The following is a 21,259-nucleotide window of genomic DNA, read 5'->3' as shown; positions in this document are numbered from 1 at the left end:
TTCCCAAATTCTCTAATATGGTGTTCATTGTATTCAAAACCACCATGCAACACAGAGAGAGAGAGAGAGAGAGAGAGAGAGAGAGAGAGAGAGAGAGAGAGAGAGAGAGAGAGAGAGAGAGAGAGAGAGAGAGAGAGAGAGAGAGAGAGAGAGAGAGAGAGAGAGAGAGAGAGAGAGAGAGAGAGAGCCTATTGAAGATTGTTTTCTCCATGTAGATAGGTAGTTGTTGATGTCAAGGAGATGAAACATGCAAATGAGCAGCTAAAGAAATAATGATACAAGTAGTAATAGGCCCTATGAGAGGAGAAGAAATATAGCCAACACCACTTGCCCAATTGCTCCAAGATTGCAATGGGAAGAAGGTGAGGGATTGGGCACAATTTGGGCTAATTGGTTGAGGAGATGAAGGAAATAGGGTAGGTAAGCTCCTTGGCCGTGTGGAAGGTCAAAACAAGGCAAGGGGAGCATTCAATGCCCCCCTCATAGCCTAAGCGTCCATCACTACTATGTAACCTAGCTTTGGCCTTTTTCCTTAAAGGGCCCTTTTCACGCACATAGATTTAGCCATACTCAGTGTGTAACGATCCTTAGAGATAGTGGCCAACTCTATATTAAGGTGTTTTTAAAAATTAATCACATGTTATCTCGATCAATATTTCACTATCTTGGATGGGGTGGCATTTTCTCTCCTCTTTCATCATGACTTGAGAAGGTACTAGGTGGTGGTCCTCACTCACAAGCAACTTATGGCCTCACACTTTTCAATTACTTGCTTGTGCTTACCACCTGCCGATTTAGAGAGAATCAAGATTTCTTGGAATTTAATGAATCCACCGAAGCATCCCATCCTGTCATACTCTGTATGTTTTGACTAGCACATGATAAGTCAGCCTTAACTCTCTTTCCCTTCTTTGCACAATCCAAAGCACAAGACCAAACTTCAGATTTCATGAAAATCTTGCATGTATCAAGAGAACCAAGAGATTCCTCAATCTACAACCTATATGTAATAGCATCTATGGCAAATGCATTTCTTGCTAAGCCATTGATGTATACCCCCTTTACCAAAGGTTGGTTCAAGCGGCAATTATGTTTCTCTTGTATAAAAATTTCCATCTTTTCAAAAAACCAAGTATTTGGCCTTTGCATCACGATAAGCTACATGTTCATGCTTTTCATGTTGAAGATTATCACACCATATACACCTGTGTTTCAATCCTCCTCTAACAAGTCTTTGGGTTATTGTGCATCCCCTTTCCTCCAAATTTTTAACCTTTAGACTAAGATCATGCAATCCCTTCACTAACTCATCCATACCATTCTCTTCTACAAATGGACCAATAGGCATAATTGGCAGATCGACCATTGAAACAATTGACTTTGCTGTAAATTTTGGTGCTTTCATAGAGACACCAAGCATAGTCCCTAAACCTAACTACAATCTCATTCTTTCCCTCTTTACAATAATATTTACTACTTTTGTTACATGTACTAAGATAACCAAGGTCTCAAAACATATTAGCTCATACTTGAGGATCTTGAATATTCTTTATCATGTTCTTGAGCCAACATATTCTAATATGCCATATGCAAATATATATAGGAGACCCGAAAACAGTCATAGAAGTTTACTAGTGTGACTAATTGAGCAACATTCAACTATAACTTTTAGGAAAAGCATGAAAAATGATCAAATGCGAATTGTAACTTATAGAAAAACATAAAAACTAATGCAATGCAAACTATAACATTAAAAAATGAGAAAGATACATATTGTATGGCATTAATTTCCACTTCTACATCATCAACCATCCATGCACTTGCCTCTCAAGAGGAATTAAAATCCAAAATGTGTTTTTGAAATGCTTTTGGCCAATTGATCATACAAGTGGAGTCCATCAAGGAGGTGATGCTCCATGCTATGGCTACTCCGGTTTCGATGTGCATTAAAGATAAGTTACATAGAGTAGAGCAAGTACTATATTCGAACATGTACTAAGCTAATGTTATGAAAATAAAATACATATAAAAAAAGGGTCATAGTGTGTATTGTTTTATCTAAAATGTGAAAATATAAAAGTGGACAAGATATAAATAACTCAGCTTATATTTATTGATGCAAACTATAGCATCCGTGGCAAGTAAACTATTGTTTCCATACTTGTTAAGCATATGTAGTTGCCAGTCTATTTGGATATCCAAGATGAAAGGCTGACCTATAGAAGCATCATATTGTTGGTAGATGAAAGTCTATTTGGATATCCAAGATGAAAGGTTGACCTATAGAAGCATCATATTGTTGGTAGATGAAAGTTCTAGCATTGCTTTTAGGTACCCAAATATGCACATTGCATGCATCATCCTTATTGGACTTGAATGTAAGGATTGATTCTAGTTTTGATGCGATGTTCAAAATATCTCACATTGACGTAAATGCATCCCTTCCCAACCTTATATCAAGGTTTTGTATTGCATGGCTCTCCACCAATATAATGTCATGTTGGAATATTTGTTGTGGAGTAAACACAACATGGAGCAAGTTTCTAACCCAAGTCCTCTTCTCTTTAGATACCCAAGGTGCAATAAGGAACCTTGAATCTAACACACCATCACAATGTATCCCATAGTAAATATGGCTTTTTGAATTCATATGATTATCTCCACATAATTTATTCGATCTACATTTGGCCATAAATAAAGCTTTACACATAGAAATGACATCTGCAACAACCAACTAAATGTTCGCAGTTTTAACCAATGGTTATCTTTCATGAGGGGTTACTTGCTATCTGTCATGCAAATATTTTGCCCCAAAGGCACACAAAAACCTAAGCAACGTGAGCAAATGAAATCTATAAGAATCACTTTGTGCACATAAATATTTAGACATTAAAAAATCAACAAAAAGAGGCAATTGCAAAAAAGTTCATAATAGCATATTTACTCAAGCCATGAGAATTCAATGGGTTGTGCCAAGCTTCCTTGTTCTTGCTTCTGAGAAATTTGTGAGTCTGCTTTCCAAATTGAAGTTAGTCAGTCGATCCCCATAAATATAAGTATATGCCTAAACATGGTATTGTCTTGTCGAATCTAATTTGATTGTCCATGTTAGAGCTTATACATTAAATGCCCCCAAAGTTGGACATTGTATTTTGAAAAGTGCATCTATATTTCATAATACATTTAGTATACATTGTAGTGGAAGGAAAAATGATTATAGAACACATCAAAGTTAACAGAGTGTTTTTTCATAAAATACACAAATTACAAAATCATTTTTAATAATTTATCACTCTAGATTGCTCATTGTTGCAATTTACTACACTTCTCTATCTTTGAAAACTTAGTTGTGAAAATGACACAATCATTGGGACACATGGATGCCAAAAGAAGAAGTTATGTTTAATAGTATTATGTAGAGTCTTATCCATCTCTTGGACACACCTTGTCTCGTGAACTCACCTCATTTTAATATTCCTTTTTGTGTTTATACCTTATGATTCAATATTTCTCATTCACTGATGCATTCATTATCCTTTCCTTACATGAATGTAATTATGAACATCTAGAAGGTTATACTTAAAACATGATTTTTTGTACCTAGGCACAAATATGAACAACAAAGTGCTCACCTCTTATAATAGTAAATGCTAATTATTATCCTCACCATATAACAAAATAACACACTAGCATTCTTAAATTAATACATATATTCTAGTTCACATGAGAAGCATCTACTTTATATCACCAAATTTAGATTTTGGACCTTAAAAGGTCAAATAATTATGATAAGTAAGATGGTGGTAGTTACATCTGAAGATATGGATGAAAGGTAGATCTTCTCATTAGGTAGTGATAAGGAAGGTGATAGAATAGTATTAGGATTTTGAGGTAAGTGTCCTTGCTGCTAGGAAAAGACACCTTCTATAATGCTTATAGGTTTGGAGAGCTAGCAATCAATTATTGATGTAGAAGTAAGTAATAAATAATGATGCTAGTACTCTTGACCCTAGCTTTAACAGTTGGCTTATTCAAGATAGGAAGATGGACAAAAATGTAATCACCCCCCTTGAAGCACATGAGGTTACGTTGAAGAATTTCTTATGAAGGCTTTTATGGGCCCTATAAAATAAATTAGTACATAAATTATCTACATCAAACATAATTCTCATTACTTTCTTTTACTATGGGTTTCTAACCTACTCTATTAGGGGCTTTCACCTTAAGAAGTGCTCACAATAGCCATATTTGGTACATGCACACATGGCATGCTAGAGACCCCAATACATGCACACATGTCATTCTAGAGACCCCAATACTCTAATGGAATGCACTGCATACTAGAGACCTCAATACTCTAATGGAAAGAGATGGGACACTAGAGACCCCAATATGTACATACATGGCATACTAGAAACCCCAATACTCTAATGGGATGACTCCATAAGAATTCGAGATATCTTAAATATTTATAGTAATTTTGCAAGCATGCCTACATCTATTTGAAATAAAACACATGATGATACAAAAATTATGAAGATATTCTATATGAAGAATCATCGGCTCTAGCGTTTGAGACCAACATATATAAAACATTTTATCAATATAGAATGAAAGTCCTTTAATTCTGCATCCAAGCACATCATTAGAATGCTATCGATTTCAATTTAATTTGTAAATGATCATTGTCTTTGATTCCAAGTTCCAATAGTATCGATTAATACCTCAGTAGCAACATTTGAAATGATCAAATCTATATTTGCTAAGCTTCACAATCACATTCTTGTCTTCCATCCTTATTGTTACCTAAGAAACCAATATGAGTGACGGAAAGACATTGATTAAACTTGGGCCAGAGAGAGAGAGAGAGAGAGAGAGAGAGAGAGAGAGAGAGAGAGAGAGAGAGAGAGGGGGGAGGGAGGGAGGCAGAGAGAGAGAGAGAGAGAGAGAGAGAGAGAGAGAGAGAGAGAGAGAGAGAGAGAGAGAGAGAGAGAGAGAGAGAGAGAGAGAGAGAGAGAGAGAGAGAGAGAGAGAGAGAGAGAGAGAGAGAGAGAGAGAGAGAGAGGGGGAGGGAGGGAGGGAGGGAGGGAGGGAGGGAGGGAGGGAGGGAGGGAGAGAGAGAGAGAGAGAGAGAGAGAGAGAGAGAGAGAGAGAGAGAGAGAGAGAGAGAGAGAGAGAGAGAGAATACGATTCATTAACTACAAATATTCCTTCAATCTAACTTGATGGAACAGTGGTGGTAGGGCTAGAGTGCATGAAGGTAGAGATTTAAAATTTTATTTTAAAATTCAAAAGAACCTTTTTTTCACTAGGTCCCCCCTTCCACGGCAATTGAAGCAAGGGGCCCATACCGATAAGTATTCTCAACCAACAAAACAATGCCCTTGCATTTCTCTTTCACCCAAGCATTTTGAGTTTTTTGTTCTATATTTCTTTTGTTTTTGGAGAATTTGAGTTTTATAATAAATTTTAAAAAATCTAACAGAACACACACACTCCAACAATAAGGTGATCAATAATCCACAACAAGTTTACACAAGTGTTTTAGCAAGAAGAAGAGCTGTAGTTTTGCATTTGTACTTTGTGTTTTTGCATTTTGTCTTTTTGCATATTTGTGTTTTTGTGTTATTTTTTGAGTTTTTTAATGTTTTTGAGTTTGAGTTTTATGTTTTTTCCTAATCTAACAAATTTAATGTTTTGAATCTCAATCCAATAAATATATTCCTCCCAATTCAGTCTTCCTAAACTAGTCGCATGCATTTCAAAGTATACAAGTCATCAGCACAGATAATCAATACCCCATCAATCTCTTCCACACTCAACAAAAAAGGTCTCCTATTCTACAACATGGTAGGAGTGTGAGAGCGTTGGTGGTTGCACCATCCTTTCTCTCAACAATGGAACCAAAATGTTGGACTAGATGCACAATGGTCAAGATATTGGGTGGACTACTATTATTTCCTCTCATCTGTCTTCTTGACACTCAACTCTAACTATCATGCATCCTTCTCTCCAACCCAAGAAAGCAAGACCACAAGACTAGCTTCAAAGTGCAGTGAACTTACCAACTTACCTTTTTTCATTGTAGTAAAAAATCTTGAAGGCTTAAGATGATTCCATGACTCAAACAACACAATCCGATGCTCTAACTTCTTCACATCAATTGTTGAGTATGTTAACGATGAGAGAATAAGATGATGAAGAAGAAAAACAAGAATATGATGTGAAGCTTCATCTTTCCTCAATCCCTCATTCAACACACCTCTCACTCTCAACAATGGAGACAAGATATAATAGAAGAAGACTGTGATTCCTCAATAGTTGCACTAATAAAGCTTCCACAACATGGATGGACTCTCAAAAAATAATATATCAATGATAATCTAATGTCCATGAAGTATAAAAAATAGTACAAATGCCCACAATAATATAATGAAGTGCTCTAGAAATAATAATCTACTATAAAATAAATCCAGTACTTGTGCTTTCACTTTGCTTTGACATTCTTTGATTGTCTTTAAAAATTTCATTCAAAAAATTTATTAACACACATCGTCCTTCCTATGGAGGCTCTAGTGACTTGTTGAGAAGAGGAGTTATTATCACATGTGCCAAAGTTAGCATAGTCAATCAACTAGTGCTAGAAGCATGTGGAAATATGCCCATTAAGAATGTACATTTCAGTCTAATAGTGGTTGAAGGCTACAAAGTTAGACTATTGGATGTATTGGAGGATTGGCAAGTTAAAATTAAGAGAATTGACTTCACAATGAATTTCGTGGTTATAGAAGGGGTGGGATATGGCATGCTTTTAGGCCACCCTTGGATACAAAATGTTCAACTTATTGAGACTAGGATAACGGATTGGTATTCTTGGGAATTAGGAAAGACACAATAAGGATGTATATGGAAAATTGGAGAAAAATGCTTGTGGACCTTGTCACCATATTTAATGTGCTTATGGGTAATGCAAATTGCACTACTACTATGAAGCCTCTAAACGATAACAAACAATACTAAATTTACATTCTTGCCATGCTTGACCTACCTTTTATAAAGAAGAAGAATACAAACATGCAAGTGAAATGTTTAGCCAAGTAGGTAAGGCTATCTCACCATGCATCTAATTGAATCTAGCACAACAGAATTGGTGACACATATCCTTATAATGAGCCCAAGACCATCTTAACCCAATGTCATAGGATTCAATGTTCCTAGTAAGCATTGGGAGTTGAGAAAAATTGGTGCTTAGTGGCATTGATGCCTTAAGGACAATCACAGGTAAACCTGTCAATTTTCAAAGAGCTTCTTTAACAACAAGAGTGGAACTAGATGAGGTTGCATCAAACACAATTTGATATCATGCCAAATTGGTCACATCTTTCATAAAGGTCAACAAGGTTGAAGAAGAAGTAATCTTGGAGAAGACTTTTCTCTTCATGAACAAAAAAGTAAATATGACAAAAAATAGTCCTTATAATGTCTTTGACGGTAAAACCATAGAGTGAATCACAATAGATCCTAAATCTCAAAAGATAGATGGACTACTCATAGACACAAAAGTGGTGAGAGTGAAGTCAAAGCTATAATGGTTGGAATATTTGGAGGTGCTCAATCATGAATGATTAGGGTGTCAATCCTTAGACCTCATTCTAGTTTTGGACGTCCTTGAAGTCAAACAAGCACAAAACAAGGATAGTCTCATTTCAAGAATCTGACATGACAAGCTCTAACACATGGATTTAGATCCAAAAATTCCATGGCCAACTCCATCCAAGAAATCCACCATTAATTTGCTAGTGCATTTAAGGCGAAGAAAGCTGAAGGAAGCCAAAAAAGTTGAGACTCTTATGTTGAGACAATTAGAAAGATTCGTAGGATCTTTGAAAAAGGTTCACATGATTCAAAAACGAGAGATGCATAGTCATCCTATTGGGAGCCAATTAAGAAGAGAGATCCTAAAAATTGATCAAGGGACTCACAAAGGTTAAGTAAATCTTGCTAGGTAAGGGGATTCTCCTAAACCTTATATATTGTTGATTACCTCGCAAAAGAGAATGAAGAGAAATTCATCGTACCTCTTGAATAATTCCAAGACATGTTAATGTGGAATTGCACTTATCTTAAGGGAGTACTCACCTACATTATCTTGAAAAATCCAAATGTCAAACCCACAAAGCAATGGCCTTACCCAATGAACTCGAGATGTGTGCATCTTAGATGAGAAGAACTAGATAAGCTTCTCAAAGTGGGGTTCATTTATGAGAGAGCATATTGACTAGGTATCGCCCATCTCACGGTAGTACTCAAGAAGAACGATAAAATTTGAGTATACATTAATTATAAGAAAGTGAATACAGAAACCAAGAAATATCACTAGCCATTACCTTATGCTGAGCATATGATCAAGATTATGGTAGGTAAGGAGACCTATGGATTTCTTGGTGGATTTTTAGGATATAATTAGGTGCAAGATCACCCTATTCACTAGCAGAAAACTACATTCACATACTAAATGGGGGGGTTTGCATATATTGTCATGCCCTTTGGGTTAACAAATGTACCTACAACCTTCCAACACCTAATGTGTATCATCTTTAAGGGCATGCTCTGTAAATATCTTGAAGTGTTTATTGATGACCTCTACATCAATTCCTCACGGAATGAACATTTAGAGAAAGTTCAAGCATTCTTCCAAAAGTATATGCAATATCCATTATGTTTAAATCATTAAAATATTATTTTTGGCTAAAACATGAAACCATTCTAGGACATGGCACACCCAAGAATGGGATTGCAATTGACGTGTTAAAAATTTAGGTTGCCTTGAAGCTTCCACCACTAGAAAGCACAAAAGGATTTCAATGCTTCCTTTAACACACTGATTATTATAGATGCTTTGTGTTTGATTATAAGACCCCTATATAAGCTCTTGGTGAATTGAGAATGGATCGAAAAAGCTTATGGAGTCTTGAAGAAATATCTAATCAGTATGCCTGTTTTATAAGCCCTTGATTGGAAGCTAATGTTCTATGTGCACATTGATATATCCAAACTTGACATTAGAGTAGTGCTTTGCTAGAGAGAACATAACATGGATTTTCTTGTGAGCTTTTCTAGTTGATAGTTCATGGAAACATAAATGAACTATTTGACTATGGAACATGAGGGACTTCGCATGGTATATGTAGTTAAGAAATTTTGCCACTACTCTCTTGCCACCCCTTTCACTTTCTTTGTAGACCATCAAGCTTTATTGTACCACATTATAGACCACATATCAAGAGTGACAAGTGGAGAGAAAGCAACTGGAATCAATGATAATCTCTCACATTTAGATTTGTTTATTCTATAGTAGGAGGCTTAGTTGTTCAAGGCTAACCTAATTCCCTATTGAGCCAATGATATTGTAGATATATTGACAAATGGATTGCCTAAACATATAATAGAGAAAGGTCGATCTCCAGCCATATACGTCTCCTACCCAATCTAAGTCATGATAGCTAATTAAGGTGCCCTCACCACCTCTAGTTCAAAGTACTTGCAATGTACCTTAAAACATGCTTTCCTTGCCTCTAATGAGTTTCTTTAGGCTGATTGGAGAATGTACTTAAAATACATGTATCTCCACTAATATCTAGGCATGTATTACACAAGTAAAGAAGGGCTTCCACAAGTTTTCTAAAAGATCATATCAATAAATATAGATACATCTTCTCTTGAAAGCTTCACGTTGAGTTTAGATGGAGTAACCTATTGTCTTATAGTCAATCATACCAAAAGATTTTAGATTTTCACTAGCATATTTCCTTTAAGATATGAAGAACTTGTTTGGTCTTTGCCAAACTTCAATCCCAAATGGAAGTGCATAAGTCCAAGAATCGCTACATAGAGCATTCTTTGTTAGAAAAATCTTATCATCGTGATCTGTAGTACAGTTGAGATCATCCACATATATTGCAATGAATATGTACCTACCATTCTTGTCAAATACATGCAAACTAGCATTAGAAAGACTTCTTTTAAGGACGTCACTCAATAAGTACCCATCATTCCACTCATTCCAAGCACATGGGGTTTGTTTTAGCCCATGAAGTGCCTTGTAGAGTCTACAAACTTTGTCTTTATCCCTTGAAGCCACAAAACCAAGTGGTTGTTCCACATACACTTTTAACAAGGTTGATTTGATACCCATTTGTATCACCAAGTACCCACACTATGCAACAAGGGCTAGAATGGTATATTAATCAATCTAGCTATGGAGAAAAAGTACATGTGTAGTCAAAACTTTCTATTTGTGGAAATATCTTTGCTACCATTCATTCCTTATATTTGTCCAATTATTTATGTGCCTTCTAGTTAGCTTTATAGACCCAGTTGGTGCTTATTACCTTGCGATTCTTTGGATGATCTATAAGCTCAAAGAATACCACAGTTAAAAGAGGTAGAGTCAATAACCATTTGACTCTTTCAATGTACGCAAGGAAGATGCATTTTTGGTTCTTTGCCTCCCATTTCATTCTTGAAGCATCTAACACATGCACAAACCATTCACTTCCAAAGATTCTAAAATGAGCGATTAAAGGTTTCTTACCAAAGTAAAGGCTTGTAGAGTAGTAATTCCCTTTAGAGTTTTGGTGTAGTTATGATTTAGGATGTAAACATCAGTGTTTATTGATTCAATAAAAAAAATATTTAAAATATTCTATCCCTTAAGCATGCTCCTTGACATCTCTACTATGACATAATTCTTTCACTTTATTGCACTGTTCTGTTAAGGTATATGTGCCACAATAAGTTGATGCCTAATCCTTGCAATATTATGTGAATTCATTTGAAGTTGATTCACTCCCTCTATCTAATTTGGGTTTCTTCAGTTTTTGCTAGATCTTTTTCTATCAAAACATGCCATGGTTTGAATTTCGCAAAGGCTTCATTTTTAGTTTTCAACAAGTATACGCATGTCCTCCTACTGTAGTATTCAATCAATGTCATGAAGTAAGAGGAACCACCCAAAAAAAAAATTATTCCTTGTCTTGTTTGTTGTTTTATACTAGGCTTTGAGAATGGCACATGCTTTTGCTACACTATCAATATGTTGTATCAACATCAAGATTGAGTCTTTGATGCTGATCACAATTCGACACAAGGAGTTTGTAAACCTTCTACTCCACACCATCACATCATGTGGGTTGGGTTGGATTTCACCAATAGATCATTAGGATATGGGTATGGAACAAGCTTCACATCTCAACCTTCTACAATATCCCACAGCTCGTAAGCACTTAAGATAGGCTACATCTTAAATCCCCACAAGAAGTAATTTTTGGTGTCAAGCTTTCCTTCACTTCCCCATGCCGGATGAAACACAAGGAGGTAGGTTCGCTATACCAGGCTATGCCATCTCTCTGAATCTCACAAATCTCTTTCTCACAGACTATGCTTTGTTATCATATAACAAAACACGACGTAGGAAAAGTGTAAGAACTTTGTAAGCAAGTAATGTGAGAATATGGAATTTAAAAAAAAGCTTTGATTACATTAGATGAATAAAATAGATAGCTAATGCTTTCTTGCAATGTGCTTTTGTTAGCATAACTTGCCTTCAGGCTAGGGGGAGATGATCCCCACCCCCCCCCCCCCCCGCCCTCCCCCTTCAGACCCCTACAAGGAGGGGCTATGCCGTGCCCCGCCACATGCACATAGATATGTAATTGTACTAGCAATGTGCCAACCTCCACAATGATTTGTGTCTAACTATTTGGCCACACTTAGCCACCACTTGATGTTGATACTAGGACCTACTAGGTGAATGTGATGCTAGTGCCTTCTCCTCACATGGGGGGGCCTCATAAAGATATTAGTAAAAAATTACCTACATAGTTACATGAGGGGTGGAGAATTGATTTCCAACAAAGCACACAAGTTCAAAAGTAAGTTATGATCAAGACTAATTGAACTACATGAGGTGTAAGGATAAGCTCCCAAGTTCAAGAGTAAGTTATACTCAAGGCTAACAAGATGAAGCACGTGAGGTTTTACGTTCAAGAAATGTTTGAGATATTTTGAAAAGGGTCTGAAGGTAAATTCCCTTTACCTCAAGGCTAAAATTTTGGTGTGTCTAAGGGATTTAAGAACACAAAGCCAAACTCCTATAGTCTTAAGCACAATACATGGGCTACGTATCTAGGTAGAACTTAATTTTCCTTGAGGTAAAGAAGTTGATAGCAAGACAATTGGTTGTCAAGCCAACCAAATACTCAAGTGCCACTTCTCAAGTCAAGTCTACCACTAAGGGTTTTTAATTCATTGCCAAGGGTTTTGTGCAATAAAAGGTGCTTTGAGATGCCAAGAAAATGCCTCAATGTATTTTTGGCTTAAGGTAAAAATGCTGCTTCACCTCAAGGCAAGCTTTTCGTCAAGGAAAAGGCCACATTGTTCCTACAAGCTAGGTGAGATGTATATGTAGCCTTGTTCTACATACACAAGTACAATTCAGGCAACTAAGGTCTCCATCAACATCTAAAGAGAGGCATCCACACCTTGGTTTGATGTTTTAGAAAACATGTTCTTGACTTGAGGTGAAGTTGACAAGTTAGTCATTTATGCCTTGCAATTAGTAGAATAAGACACACAAGTACTGAATGTGAGGTCCATGATTCATATTGTCTTCCAAGTTCTCTTCAAGTGAAGGATAATACACTGCCCCAAGCTTCATAAGTGCTCAAAGGAAACTTTGTTGTGTCAAGGTAAACATGCCACCGATTTACCTCAAGTCTAAGCATTTTAGAATATTGAGACATGCAAATCGCCACAATAAGTCAAGCATAGCATTAACAATCTTCTACACAATATCTAGATCATGCTCATGATTCACAATCCAAGCAAGAATGAATGATTTCCAATTTGCAAATGTAGAAATCATGCTTTCATGTGTATGCAAGATTAAAACATGAATCTTTCTACCTCTTTGATGTTGGTTTGCAAGTAAATGACCCAATCAATTAAACTCTGGCCTAATGTACCATCACCATGGGGATGTCTACGCATGCAACTAAGCCTTTTTTTGTGCAAACTCCTAAACATGCTCCACTCATGAAGTGCACTCAAGATTGCATCAAGCCTTCCGAATTGCACTTATATAATGATTTCACACATAGCATGGAACTCATAACTCGGTGTGAAGCATATCTAGTGACCATCAAAGATGTTTAACATCCATCAAATAGATTGGAAATGGTAAGATAAATGTAGCATGAATGAAATGAATTTTGGCTACACTTAAGAGGTTTAAAAAACTATTATACATCCTAAAGATGGCAAGTTTTTGGTTTTTATGATTCTTACATATTCAATCATGGCCAACATATGCCTAAAACATAAGAGATTCAACTTAAATCTCAAGAAAATGCATCTTGCACAAGATACCTACACCATATATCTAGTTCCTTTCAGCTTCCTTTCCTAAACTTGTTGAACATGTTTTGCAATACCGTCCCTTCCAAGAAGAAAAGAAGAGTGCTAATTGATCTTTCCAAGCCATGATCATTTTCCTAATCCTTCAATCGGTAAGAACACAATTAAATGATTAATTTTTGTCACTTTTGATAACAAAGTGAAAATGTTGAAGCATGCAAGGCTCAATGGTGAGACATTAATGTAATACTCTTATTGTTTCAAGGGCATCACTCTCTCTTGGCTCATCCACCTCTCACTTAAACAACCCTATCTACCCCTCTTGCTATCTACTCATGCCTACTTCATTCACACTCATATGAATACAAGAAAGCAAGAATGAAAGATAAGAGATGCAATAAATACTCATTGATGCATCCTCCCTTTTTTCTTGTCTAGATTTTGAAAGCGAAACCTCAATGCTCACATGATGGTCTATTGCTCTCTCACTCACTCTAACTCCCTCATGCTCTAAATCTCTCCCTCATGGACTATCAAGCTATGGAGTTAGTACAAGGAGAAGAAGATAAGAAAATGTAAAGTTTCAAAGTTTGACATGCAAGAATGAGTTGTTCCATTCATTTTCACCTTTATATACATAGGGTTACATGTTGGAGTGCTCTTAAAACATTTCCCTATTGCACTGCAAATTATAATGCTAGTAGACCTTTGTGGCTTGCACACAAGATTTAGATTTAGAGCACATAGTTCTTACAAGACTTATAGATTTACCTACAGGTTTAGATAGATTATACAAGACTTTACTCATGGTATAATTAACTTTATGTGCAAATTTATAAAACTTATACAATAGTGAGCCTATCGCTATGACTTTACATTGAATATCATCCACATGCTACATTATTTTTAAACTACAACCAAAGTTCACGGATCATGGAAATTAGTTCTAGAGCTTTACTTTTAGTAGCACTAGAACCTAAAACAATTTTCAAAATTATTAATGTCATTTTCGTCAATCCTACCTTAGTCTTTGCTTACATTATTTTTAGTAAAGCTTCTATTATTTTTAGTAACCATTATTTTTGTAGCTTCTATAATTGGTCAACATAAAGAATCAAGCACAGTGGCAAAGAACAAGATCAACTTTAATTTCAGTAGAAGAATCAACCATAACAATCAAACACGTTGAAATGAAGGAAAGCCAAGGTACAACAATCATAAGAAGTTTTGCTTACATGGGGAAAACCATAAATCCCACGTTGTATCTAATGGATTTAATAAAGTAGTGGATGCCTCACATGCAACTACATATGATCCTATTTTCTAAATTTTGTAAGGCATAAACACTCAATAACACAACTAAGGCTTACACCCTCAATAATACTATAAAGCTATGGGCCTATGTGGATATTGGTAGGATCTTAGATCCAACACCCTCTAGATATCACATAGAAGCTAATAGGCCAAGTGGACATTATGGGAGGAATAAATGACCCATCTTAAGGGCAGTGTTGAGAACGCATCACACCTATTGTTTGAGTTGGTGAGATGTATCCCATAAACAAGGAAGATAGACCGGCCAAGCCCTATATAAGTTCAACCTTGGCTCATTGCATCTCACCTCGAGCAATATAATTTCAACCACCACTCTTTAAGGTCTCTTTTAATTTATTAGTTTCGTATTTCTTGTGTGACTTTTGGTAGTCTTTTGTTTATCATTGATGAGTTATAGCTCTAGGTCCATTAGTTTTATCAATGTCAAGGCAACTATGGAGGCAACTATGTGTTTGGAAACATGAAAGCCTACATAATATTCATTAGAAGATTCAAGATTGAAGGGTGTTTGACCTTGTTAGACAATGTTAAGATTGGAAATTGGGGAGTCAACCTTATTTTATAGGCTTAATAGTGGGCCAATCAACTTCAACATATAAAATTAAGCATATAACATTTATAGACTTGCTCTAGTATTATCACTATTGGTACACGCAAAAATGACGTCATGTCATATACCATATCAATGGAGTACTAAATTTGGAGGTTGAATCCATTGCAATTTGGGATTTCGAAACATATCTAGTGAAGGGATTGCTTATGAAGCCTTTTCACTCTATCACAACATTCAAGACTTACTTTGCAACCTATGGGTTGGTTTAATCTAGAAATTATGCACTTGTTCTCAATAGTGACTAGAAACTTTAGAGGATTCTCACTCAAAGCCATTTACATTAAGCAAGGTACCAAACACAATACTTCAAGATTGATGTTCCAATGATGAAGAATGATTGAGGTTGACTAGTCCATGTATAACTCTTCTTGACCAAAGAGACATGTGAGACCTTGTTCAGTTTTGTTATTTACAAGTGTTCAATAACAATGCTCTCAATTCGACTCATTTGGTCTCATTCAAGCAATTAGGAAGAAAATTGAAAAGTATAACTTGATATGTGCCTTCAAAGGTTGATAATAGCTAGGGGCACATATTTAGTGAGTCGGAAGCTTATTAGCACCAATGGCCACATGCCACATGCCACATGCTAAATGTAGAAAGAGCAATTTTCACTTGTTTTGGACATTTTTTTAAATGGATCTAAGGTTTGGGGTGCTTGAACAAACTTAAGGCTAGCTCTTGGTCACTTTGCTTTAGTCTTGAATGCTCTTTTGTTGTTTTCAATCAATGGCATTCAACTTGGTAAACAAGTGTTCCAAGTGAGGCAATTATCAATAAATTTTGGGGAACCACGAGTTTGTAAGGTCAAAAGTAGCTAGGTAAGTATCCCTTTTAATTCCAATGGATGCAATTAAGATATGGCATGCCCCATTCAAAAGGAGTGATTCAGTTGGTCTTTTAATATTTTCTCTTGTTATTTAAGTTTTGTTGTTGTTTATTGCAATTTATGTTATGTCCTCAAAAGATCTCCAAGTATAGTTGCACAAATGCCATTCTATTTGGTTATGGATACAAAATGAGCCTCTGGAGAAATTTTATGCTCAATTAGATTTAGGAGGCCCAAAGTAGGTTTTCTAAGGTCTTCATCTTCAAAAACTCTAGCTCAATCTAGTAAATGGAACTTGTAAGAATGATAATGATTTGTTTTTAAACAATGTTTGCACACTTGGTTAGCTCAAAAAACATCTCAAATCCCAATGAGGGCCAATCCTTCACATAGAAGTGGATGTTCAACTTGAACTAAAATTCATGATATGCCTTGAAAACCTACTAGATTTTCTGTAGAGTTTGATACTACTCTTAAAAGGCCAACAACCCTGCAATCCCTCATAAGAAGAGCCTCAAATAAGTCCATAAAGATGCTAGTAAAGTCCCATCATAATATTAATTATAAGTTATGTTAATAAGTTTCATACAACGTCAACCCCTCTCCATAAAGGTAGAACTGCATCCAATCTCCACACTCTTCATACTCTAAAGAACCTCTAGGCATGTCCACGAGGGTAGTGGGAAATAGGGACTCCATTAAACATACAATCACACAAGGCAACAAATACTTTCTAAAAAAAATTACACAAAGAATAGATATTGTTCCTAAGCAAACAAGCACAAGAATGAGATTGAATAAATAAAGAACTCAACCAAGCTCACAAATACTTTCTAAATAACATTACACAAAGAATAGACATTGTTCCTAAGCAAACAAGCACAAGAATGAGATTGAATAAATAAAGATCTCAACCAAGTTCACTTAGGTGCACCTACCAATGTAAGCAACTCGCTCAATTGAATTTTATTCAACAATGATTATACTAGTATATCTATATGTGTGAACTTACTTTCCTCTTATTAATTTTCCTCCTATTCACCAATGATTATACTAATATGTCTATGTGTGAACATTCCTCCTATTAATTTTCTCATCAATAGTTTTCTCACCATTGTTGTTAGTACCTCTACATGTGTGAACTTTCCTCTTAGAGCTTATCATTCAAGCAAGTGCCTCAACCAAGTCTCCTTTCGTACAATCCTATAAGCTTGCTGTAACCTATTATTCAAAACTATTTTACCTCATTCCATAGAGAACTATACTAAGGTTCAAGCTTTGCATCTAATGATTAACTCCCAACATTTATCCAACCAATCCTTTTGGAGATTGAAAGCAATACACAACACCCTTAAATACGAGATGGCAATAGCAAGTTAGATAAGGACATATATTGAGAAGGATAAACAATGTCACAGTTTCCCACACATTATCCTTCTCCAAAGATAGTTTGGGAAGGGTTCTCAAGAAATATGAGACTCTTCTCATGGTCTTCTCCCTTACATATGCAGCCCTAGGCAATGGGGATCCTAGAAGCATACTCTAGGTATGAATGAGAAGGCCCATGCAAACATGGAACAACTTGCTCTACACGGCACACACTTCAAAGTTAAAGGCATTCCATTTAGGAACACTCTTGACACAAAACACTTGTTGTTTGTATTTTGGAAGATGATTGACTTGGAATGCAAGGTCTTGTAGTTTGGCAAACCTTGGATTATGAGAATCATCAACAATGTCTTGTCATAGGTTTCTAGAGATTAAATGGTCTTACAAGCACTTTCATTTTTCATTGGAAAAGTAGGAAATTGACCAAAGTAGGCACAACGGATTTGGAAGGCCAAGTGTAACCGTGCAATTGAGCAATAGTTGACTTCCCCAATAGTGAGCAGCACATTATTCGCCCTTTAAGGAGCTACAAGGAAAACTCCAAGATTCAAAGGTATCAAGGAAAAGTGAGGCTTTTTTACAAACTTTGAAGCTAGTTCCACTACATGAGAAAGGAAGGTTAAGTCTTGAAACACCCATTGTAGGTCTCCCACCCCTGCTCCCCTTCCCAACTTTTGTGCAAGCATGCTACCCCTTAGATTAGGTTGCTTGGAAGAACCTCTTTAGACATACTTTGTTACCGATATTGGGGATGCTCCCTCTCCAAATAACTATGCCAAAGCATCCCTCCAAAGAACTACACCCAAATGTCCCACATTGATAAATAGCTTTGCAAATCTATATACAAACCAAATACGCAAGTACAAGCTTTAATTTTGCTCCCAAACACCCATGTCCATAACTTGATGTTCTTATTTCAGCATCTCCTTACTGTTTCTGAGTTTCTTCGATGAGGCATACAGTTGGAGATGCCTCCATATTGCAGGACTCCATCCACATGTTTTCCATTAAGACCAGAGTTGTTTGCACCGCCCTAAAATGAAGCAAAATATGTCTTGGCATCTGTGAAGAGGATGCGATAACCCCATCTATTTCTAGGTTCTGGTTAATGCTGGAATACATCCAACCGAAAAGTTATACACTTCCGTGGAAGGACTTGCCTGCAGCTAAGGGCCCTTTAATGACTGGCCTCCTTTTCACCTAATGCTTAGATAGGCAAGGACTGGACAGCTGTGAACGTGTGCTGCTGAAAAATAGGGCAAGCATAAAACCTGTTTTTTGTACATTAGAAATGACCCCAACATAATTAAGATCCAATTATCCAAACACAAGTTTACATTTTCACTTTACCAACACTAGCCTTTGCAGGGGATTGAACATAGTAAGTGCTTACATGTGTAGAGGAGAAATCTGTAAACCCACAAAGCGGCAAAAATGCATGAACAACAAAATTTCTCAATAGGATGAAGTTCAGACTATTCAAATTAGTTGTTGAGAGAATCTTGATTGAATCTCAACTCTTCAAGAAGCCTTCCAAACCAGCCCTGGCCTGCCTTAGACCCTTTTCTAGCTCTCAGAATAGCTTGAAGCCTGCTATATGCAGGTTTCTCTTCTTCGATAGCCACACACTCGCTGCCCCCTCCACGATCCATTACAAAGACCTGCCATGTTTCATACTGTTAGCAAACATGGAGAAACACAAATCTGAAACCGTTGGCTACAGAAATTCTTGCAGTCTGAAGCTGAGAGGATCCAGGACACATTTCAAAGCTAAAACCCTCTCTAAGCACCTTCAGGCGCACAGTCTGGATAAAATGAACTAGGTGTCAACCCATACCAGGAGAAACAACACACCCTTTTAATAGCCACTATTTACTAGAAGAATCAAGCTGCCATGATTTGATAAACAGTTCAGTATAAAAAATGATTCCAAACATGTTGGGGTAAAGGCTGATGTGCCTACACTGCCTTGTATTTACTTCACACATTGTGACCACACACCTATCACCCGAGGTGGCAAGACCTATCGCTATATTCTTTATTCTTTCAATAACTATTGAATAAAGGAAGGCCAGTCACACATTGTGACTATTGGAGTTTCCACATCTCTCTCTTTTTTTTTCGTGAAGATAATTGAATTAAGTAGTAAATATTCTACATCAGACCATCAGGTCAGCTTCAGAAATAACAGAAAATAACAGACATGAAAGAAAGTCTACACAGACTCTAAAACAGAAATGTCACACTGAAAGTACAGCTGGTGTGGAGTGAACATTGTCCAACCAGGGAGCAACAATATCAGGAAAAACCAGATCAGCAGACACCATAGAGGTGATTTGCCACAACACTAAACCCCGAATTCGGGCCACATGACCGTGAATACCAGATACTGAATAAAAAGCGAAGGCATTCCAAGTACGCCAAATATGCCACAAGGCTGTCCATCTAAGGAAATGGAAAAGGCAGGAATAATCCAAACTCAAAAGAGGTCATGGAGGTCTTCTTCCCCAAAATCCATGAACGAGCAGATATCTGGTGTCGAGTAAATGAGGACCAGACATGGAAAATAAAACTCCAAATCTGTCTTGCAACAGGGTAGGAGACAAAAAGATGAAGCCCTGTCTAATCACATGTAGTACAGAATATGCATTGCCTACCAAAGATCTTACGAGCACGTAGCACATTCCCAGTAGGAAGAGCCCCAATAAGTAGCCTCCACATAAACACTTTTCCCTGATACGAAACCTTAGATTTCTAGAGCTGGATGAATCTGTTCTTTTTGCTTTCCCTAATATGCCATACTTTATTTGCCTTACCTGTGACCCATCTCTTGGCCTCTACCATCTGATGATATATCTGATTGGCTAACCTTTTCTCGAAATCATCAAGAATCACAAACATCCAATCACGCGAGGGAGACAAAAGCTGTAATGTAGACAAAGGATAGTAGCTCGTAATTCTGTCCTATATGGCCGTCCAAATAACATGATACCCTCTAGGCACCCAAAAGTGCTGGCAAATACGTTGAAAGAAATAAAGACGGGCCTCTCTAGGAATGACACCATCCTTAACTAACTACAACCCCAAACGAGCCATCCAGTTAAACTTGTCTCTCTGTAGATCTTTATCAAGATAATCCAACAACCTAGAGGAGGCCAGTACCTTGCCTAGCAGGGAATTCTCCTTGCGAAAATCCGAGGGTACCAGATCGAAAAATGTAACATCGCTTGCCAAGATGTGATCATATGGAAAAGGAGAAAAGACTGGGAGACCTTAATAGATCTTGTGGAGTTAAATACATGCCACCAAGAAGCATGAATAACCGTGCTACCATGAAAAATGACAGTTTTTCTATAAATTTTTTTGCTATATCCAAGGTTGTCTCCATACGTAGTACAGATTGATCTGTACGGTACAATCCGTACGATTTAGTACGACAAAATGGGTACTTTTTTACCACTCTACTTTAAGTCTACAACTTTCTTTTTTTCTTTCTTCTTTCTTTTTTTTTCCCTTCTTTCTTTCTTATTTCTTCCCCAAGCCTCTTTTTTTTTTCGTAAAGCCTCTCTCTCTCTCTCTCTCTCTCTCTAGCCTCTTCCTCTCTCTAGTTGCACTAGTACCACGTACGAAAGGTTTGATACTATACCATACTTTAGGTACTGTACCTTATGTATTAG

The 21,259-nt window shown here is 36.7% G+C and overlaps 1 protein-coding gene across 3 annotated transcripts in view; it reads right to left on the bottom strand.

Annotated features, from left to right (window-relative positions):
• Window positions 1–18,826: 18,826 nt before the first annotated feature.
• LOC148032189 (uncharacterized) overlaps window positions 18,827–21,259 on the bottom strand; it is a 94,063-nt gene continuing 91,630 nt past the window's right edge. For all 3 annotated transcript variants that reach the window (XM_087682819.1, XM_087682820.1, XM_087682818.1), the window contains one exon: window positions 18,827–19,243. In XM_087682819.1, coding sequence (XP_087538945.1) covers window positions 19,067–19,243 — 177 coding nt within the window. In that variant the 3' untranslated portion in view covers window positions 18,827–19,066. The remainder of the gene's footprint in view (window positions 19,244–21,259) is intronic.

Source organism: Lygodium microphyllum, chromosome 8 (assembly GCF_053477565.2).
Source record: "Lygodium microphyllum isolate KBCC chromosome 8, Lygodium_microphyllum_v1.1.10, whole genome shotgun sequence".
In the NCBI taxonomy this organism is placed as follows: Eukaryota; Viridiplantae; Streptophyta; class Polypodiopsida; order Schizaeales; family Lygodiaceae; genus Lygodium; species Lygodium microphyllum.
The sequence above is the reverse complement of the archived record's forward strand: the minus strand, read 5'-3'. Positions and strand labels throughout refer to the sequence as shown.